The sequence below is a fragment of the Ananas comosus genome, linkage group 22, assembly GCF_001540865.1.
Source record: "Ananas comosus cultivar F153 linkage group 22, ASM154086v1, whole genome shotgun sequence".
Lineage (NCBI taxonomy): Eukaryota > Viridiplantae > Streptophyta > Magnoliopsida > Poales > Bromeliaceae > Ananas > Ananas comosus.
The window spans coordinates 4,255,017-4,262,561 of NC_033642.1; the positions used below are offsets into that span (position 1 = coordinate 4,255,017).

The window sequence follows — 7,545 nt, forward strand, 5'->3', positions numbered from 1 at the left end:
TACCCATGTCGTGCTGTAGCCCGGCTCGAGGCTGTGCCGGGCCAGGCAGCCCACATGCTGCCCAGCCTGTTTTGCATCCCTAACCACAACTATACAGAAAGCAATGAGATCTCACAGTTTTATGCATAACCTAATCAATAAGTTGCAACAAAGTAACACTAGTAACCTTAGCTTAAGAATATAGCATACATTAAACACCACCTTAAAATAACCTCAAGAAGCGCCATCTTAAAATAACCTCCAGTAATATGGTCGAATAGTGATACAAAAAGAAATTCAAATATATCAGACCATGCCCTGATTGAATTTTTTTTTTTTTTTTATAGGAAACTTTGAAAAAGTAAAGACAGATTAAGTAGCACCATTGATGGTATATGAGCACCCTGTTATGGATCGAATAGCAACCTAAGAGGGGTGATGAATTAGATTTCTAAAATAAAATTTCAAGATTAAAACGGAAATAGACAAATATCAATAAGTAGAGAGTAGAGAAATAAGAAATTCAAGGTTTGGCACGTCCTCGCCAATTTTAGAGAATATTGGATCTCCACTAAATAATATATTTGCAGTCAAACACTAAGCCGATACACCATTTCTTCTTCTACTTTACAAGAGATCGATTTCAATAATAACACTTTTCTTCTCTCTTATACAAGATTTATCTCACTACAAGGATCACTCAAACATAAAAAGAGAGTTGTCTCGCTAAGAGAAGCCTATTACAATGAATTCTATCTCTGGAATCCCCAATTGAGCCATCAAAATTCTCTATTTATACTAAAAATTCAAAATATAGCCATTATTGCACACATGTTGTTTCGGATGTTCGAAACGTCTTCTGGCCACCTAGAACAGCTGTGATTTCCGTGTGTGCAGCCAACAGAATAACTCCATATATTTTTGGCACTCGAAATACCTTTCAGCGTCAAATTGTATATTAAACTATACTTTATACCGGCATCAAAATTTCGAGCGCCCGAAACTTGTTTCGAGCGTCCGAAACATTTAATGCTCAAGCCTTGCAACGAGTTGTTAGATTCAATTTTAAATTTCAATTTTCGGCGCCTAGAACAAGTTTTGGACACGTGGAATCACTTCCGGATGCACTAGAGTTAGTCCAGATGCTCACATCTTAGAGTCCGGACCTCAACATGCTTCTGGACCCTCTGTATGTCTTTCTGGCCGCCTGAACTTGCGTCCGAGCTGAAATTTAATTTTGAAGAGTTTGATACTTTCTGGATTTTGATAAATAACATTTTGGCATCTTCTTTTAGCACAAATTTAGGTTATGCACCATTTCGTCCTTGTGTGCTTTCAGATGGTTAATGTCTACAACCTAGCTCAATTTTTTCAACTCCAAAACGTAAATGAATCAAATTACAAATTAAACTATAAAGTGATCAAGAAATGGTGCTTTTAACCTTAAAAGCACAGCTAGCTGGCATCTATAAACTTGAGTCTCCTTAGGTTCTTCTAATTTAGAATTTCTCCAGATACAGCTCAAAAGAAATTGTTAATTTCAAAATCATAATTAATTGTAATTATCAAAACTTAATTATTGATTAGGGCTAACAACTATATTGTTGGAAAAATTCTAATTAATATATCACAAATGCGAGCTTTCTTTGAACATAAAATTTACTTGCAAGAAAAAGGTATCATTCTGGATCCAAAAGTGGTGAGTGATTCTTTTAACTCATTTGGATTAATTATTACAAATTAAATCTGTACAGATCAAGCTCGAGAAACGACACTTGATAATAATAAGGTATAAAGAATAAAGAATGAAAGGAAAGCCACATAAATGCGTTACATTAGCGCAGAGTATATCTGCACTAAAGAGAAACCAGGTGAAAAAAAAAAGGAATGTAAACTATATTAAAATATAAAATTCATTGTATAGCACAGTTAATACTGTTTAACGGAGATACTCAATCAATGATGCCTACGTTATAAGATTCAAAGATCAAAGAGCTCTTTCATTTCCATGCTACAAAAGAAGTTTCTAACATCAGGTAACCAGATAATTTGGACAAGAAAGTACACGAACAATGAATGCGATACACAAGAGACAGCTTTTAGCTCAGATAATATTTTTAAGAGCCAACTTCTTTAACTAATGAAAAGTACTAAATGGACAAAATTAAAAACATAACTACTAGAGCGCTTGTTGATATTCAAATTTAGAGTTAGAATAGCCACAGACAAAAATTGATTCAACTTTTAAACTAATTGTGATATAGAAGACCGAATAAATAACTGATTATTTTTTTGTTCCGAATATGTTAGTACTTCATAGCCAGCCACTAATCAACAAGGCAAACTCTGCAATGCTGGTTGCGAAATATCACCTAACCATTACGCCAGAAACCACAACTAATTTTTTATGTTTTCTTTTTTCATCTATGATATTTGTTTGCAGCTGAAAAGTAGTTTCATTCTGTAATCCTTCAAAGTGACCAAGTGAGCAGCTAGGAAAAGTAGGAAATTTAAGCAGGGCTGGTGGATGGGCAGAGGTGAAGGTTCAATTAGCAAGCCTAGGGTGAACAAAGATAGTGCCTGCACAATCAGCACTATGTTTGAATGTGCCCACTTGCCTGCCCTATGAAGCAGATCAAAACACAATATGGCTTCCAGACTATGCCAAAACTAGAAGACAGAATTTAACTATAAATCCTTATGAGACCAAAAGGACAGAAATTTTGGCTCTCTGTGCAATGAAACATTACATCATCCTTACCAAACCCACAAAAAAAAAGTGGTTTTCTAATAAAGTCGCTACGGTTGAGCGAAAGCTCAGCTATTCTCCTGATTACAAAAGGTTGTGCACAAAAATTGTTAAACTTAACATGCATATGAGAAAGCAGGATTGTAGCAAATCAATGCATAAGAATACCTACTCGGAAAAGTATTTTTGAAACTAATATATTGCCCAAGGAAATGAAAACTGTGGAAAGCAAGAATCATGGTTTAGCAGCAATATAGTATATAATCCAATTGTCGGGCATTATTATGATGGTTCAAATTGAGGCATTCATGGGTAGGCTCAGCTATGTCCTAAAACCTTATCGCTAGCTTTAGTGATAATGTTTTTCTGTTTTTGTGACCCATCTTACCCAGTAGTTCTGTAATTTGATGATCCCACAGTATCTACCTTTCTTATGCAATTATGCTAAAGTGTACTTTATGTCTACGGCCACAACTCACCTTTCCCCAATACATGCGCCCGTAAACTTCATCTTTATCTCTCATTTCTTTTTCTACTTACTTGTTTCTTCATAAATTGCATTTTCCTGATCCATCGCCCACCAAAAAGTGGTATTCAAGCATATAATATTCCTCAACGCAAAATGGGTAGATGAACATTTGCACACATGAATAACGATCACCTGCAACACCAAATCAAGGGACATGGAAGCCTTTCTCCAAAATTCTGAGATCTACAGATTAAATGGGTATGTAAGATGATGGTACGTTCATTGGACATCAATCATTGTTGTTACAACAAAGGGCATGCAAATAGTAGTACCAGATTATGTCGGTGAGCTTTAACTTCAGCATGCATAGAGAACGTCACATGCAAGTAATATGTTAAAATTCATGTAAGTATGACATCTAATCTAGTGATTTGACCTGTAATCAGAATACAATATCAAAGAATGAACAACACAGCATGACATAAATCATCAAAAATTATTGTGCATCGCATCAATTGTTAAAAGAATCTTGATAAGAACCAATCCCCACACTAGACACCACAGTCAGAGATACATCTTCATTCTAGTCAATAACTAAGGAAATCACACACAGATTAGTTCTTCATAACTAAGCTCAATAGCCAGTCAGACATGATACTCCAAGATGGATATATTACCGACACTATAGCAACCACAGTAGACAAGAGAAGCATACGAAACAGAGTGATGCTAATAAACAAGAGCCACGCTTCTAATGACATCAATTTAAAATTGCAATTCAAAATACAAAAGGCTTCATTAAAAAAAAAAAAAAAAAAAAAACAAGGGAAAGGAAAGAGAGGAAGAAAGAAAGAAAGAAAGACAAAAGTATCAACTGGATCCCAGGTATACCGATAATTGCTATAGCAACCGCTCACAGTATCTATCTTCATTGATAGGAGAGGAAAGATATCAGAACCTTCAATCAGCGCCAACCACCGCGTGCCTTGCCTTGCGCTTCACAACTCAAATTCATCATCCAACTTAAGAGCCTCGGCAGCAGCCTCCTCCTCCTCATCATCTATCACAAAGTAAGGATTGTGCACCTCCGGCCTAAACTTATAGCCGGTGAAGACGTAGAAACCAAGAGTGGCGAGCTCCCCAGCCAAGACGCTGGTCCAGAGGTAGCGATAAGAGGTAATGGTAACTAGGGCGTAGACTACGACCCTAGTGAAGTAAATGTAGCAGATGACGACCACGTAGTACTGGCGGAAGAGTGTGAGCTTCATCAGATTGACGGCGGCCTTCCCGTCGGTCCTGGCGGCCTCGCGGAGGTTCTTGATCGACCATACGATGGGGAAGAGCACGGCGCAGCAGCAGACGACGTCCACGAGCAGGAAGATCTGCTTCCAGGTGACCCAATCGCGGGCGTAGGGCTCGGATTCGTCGACGGCGACCTGCGCGATGTTGGCGACGACCTGGAGAGGGATGACGGCGACGAGCACCCTCTTCTCGCGGTCCTGGAGGTAGGGCTTGAGGAAGGACCAGCCGGTGCCGATGAGGACGATGAGGGTGAAGAGGGAGACGCCCTTGAGGAAGCTGAAGATGTAGAAGAGGACGTCCCAGCCGTGGGCGCTGCCGGTGCGCTCGACGGTGGACTTGTCCTCGGCCTCGGCGAGGAGGTTGAGGGCCTTGAGGGCGACGACGGCGAGCATGAAGTGGTGGATGCGGAAGACGGCGGCGCGCTTGCGGAGGAGGACGAGGACCCAGAGGGCGGCGAGGGCGAGGTAGGCGAGGGAGAGGAGGAAGAAGAGCAGGGGGAGGACGGCGGACCCGGCGGAGAGGTAGACGCGGCGGCCGTCGCGGTCGAGGTTGTACATGGCGGAGCGGACCGACATGGAGACGCGCAGGGCGGGGAGGCAGTCGGCGAAGACGAGCGTGTACTGCCCCGGATCGGCGACGCGGAAGGCGACGGAGAAGGAGGAGGAGCGCGCGTTGGCCACGCCGGACGGGTTGGAGGGCGGGTAGAGGCGGTCCAAGGAGTAGACCAGCTTCACGAGGTCCGACTGCAGGGCGCAGGTCACGTCCAGGTCCTGCAGCTGCTGCAGCACGTGGATCCACGCGTCGCGCGTCGACAGGAAGAACCCCAGCTGCGAGAGGTCGAGCTCCGGGGAGGGGTCCGACAGGGAGATGCCCGACACGTTGAGCTCTAGCACGCCGCCGTGCGTGAACCCGAACTCGTCGAAGGGGATGATGGCGCGGCCGTCCGACCGCACGTCGTTGACCCGGATCTCCCCCATCGCGGCCGAGCTCAGCGAGAGGAGCACCACAACGGCGGCGGCGGCAGCGGCGCCGGCGGAGATCGCCATCGTCAGTCACCGCTCGCCGACGGGACGGGGCCGACGGGGCGAAGGAGAGAACGACAAAAACACGGAATACAATACGACCGTCCGTCCGCCCGCCCGCGAACGTGAGAGAGAGAGGGAGAGATCGGATCGGGGGATGGTGGGGCTGCGAGCTTCTCGTGAAAAAGGGTGCGGGGCACGTTCCGAAGGCGTGATTCGCCAGCAAAGGGAAGGGTGGAGGAGGAGGAGGGGGAGGGATCGAGGCGGAGACTTTTTGATCGGGGAATTTATTGTTAGCTGTGACTTACCGGGTGGGTGGATGGATGGATTACTGATACTGAACAAATGGGGTCTGTGGTTTTATGTATGTATGTATGTAATTATATTTATTTTGCATATAGATGATATTTGAGCGTTCCTGTGGAAAACGCTTGAGAAGTTATTATTAGGGTGCCCTATTGCTCCGTCGGTGGGGAATAATAGCGGATTCGGATAGGAAAAATTGGGCGCTGTTAAAGCAGATACAAGTACTGGGATTGCTTCGGCTTTCTCAAGGAACGAGGGCGACCGATAGGAGAAAAGTCTTTTTCAATTCTATGTTTCGCTCCTGTCTCGCCATCACGCTGAGTTAGGAATATGTACCTAACAAGTGATAATATCACAAAATCTGACCGACCGTCTCTAGAGCAAGTGATAAAAAATTTAATAATTGATATCTGAGACCTAAGTTCGAATACTAGTTGATTCGTATTTCTATCTAAGTTTATTTCTAAATAAAATAAACGAAGTGGGTAGCGTGCTACCTATCTCTCAAAAAATATCACAAAATCTGCACTATTGCCGCGACTAGGGTGAGAGCATTTGTTGATCCGATTTTATTTTTGAAGGTTTTTCTAAAACCGAATCTAATTAGCATAAATCCAACCAAAATAATTCAGTCGGTTCCATTTGATTTCTTTCATTATTAAAATATTTTTATTAATACTGTGGATAATATATTCTCATGATAAGTTTTACATTAAAAAGCTATTAATTTAAAGATAATGATAATTAATGTTTATAATTATTCAATAAGTTGTTTGTGATTAATACAGATTATTTGTACATTTAGACGCATAAATAAAATTACAAAAAATTCGGTTAATTCAGTTTGTTTTATTTTAATTTTTTAAAACTGAACCGAATGAAATTAAATGTTAAACCAAACCAAACTAACAAATTATACAAATTATGATCAATTCGGTTTAATAATTCGGTTTGAACTAAATAATGCTCACCCATAACTAACTATAATTGTGGAGGTACAAAAGATCAAGCAAATTTTCTTTTCTTGGAAGTGACAGCAATTTCTATTCAACCCACAGAATAAGTCAAAATAAAGCTAAATTGTAGAATCCGGCTTTTCTTTTGTGCGTAGATTGTCGGGGAGCGTGTGGAGACGAAAGTGGATTGAAGTGAAACCATTTTGGTGCAAAAATGGTTGACTTGGGCCAAGTTTTTACTACGACGGACTAAAGTGCAAATAGCAAACATGGTGGACTAAGTTGCAAAATTTCTCGTATAATATTGATTTCTGTTACTTGTGCCCATGTGTGCGCGAGGGTGAAATTGTGGTGAATCCGTTTTAGCACTAAATTGACGCGAAAATAGATGAAATAGTCCAATTGTTCATGAAATGGACTAAATTGCAAGTAGAAAAACTTATTGGCTAAAGTGCAATTGACACCTTTCCACTAAAGAGGTGATAAATATCTCTCTTGCTCTTTCTCTCTTCCTTTCAAATTTTTCTAAGGAAGAAACCAAAGAAACAAGAGAAGAAGAAGAAGAAGAAGAAGAAGAAGAAGAAGGTGATTTTTCTTCTTCTCTTCTCCCTTTTCTTTCCTTTCTTTCTTTCCTTTCTCTTCCTTTCTTTTTCTCCTTCTTTTCCCTTCTATTCTCTTCTTCCCTCCTATCTCCCTGCTACTGCTATTGCAGTTTTGCAGCAGCAGCAGCATGACAATATGAAAGAAAAAGAAAAAGAAAAA

The 7,545-nt window shown here is 41.3% G+C and overlaps 1 protein-coding gene across 1 annotated transcript; it reads right to left on the minus strand.

The window, feature by feature from the left end:
* On the minus strand, nucleotides 3,793–6,023 carry LOC109727409 (protein GPR107). The gene has a single exon (XM_020257533.1). The coding sequence runs from the start codon at nucleotides 5,543–5,545 to the stop codon at nucleotides 4,196–4,198; it is 1,350 nt and encodes a 449-aa protein (XP_020113122.1). The 5' UTR covers nucleotides 5,546–6,023; the 3' UTR covers nucleotides 3,793–4,195.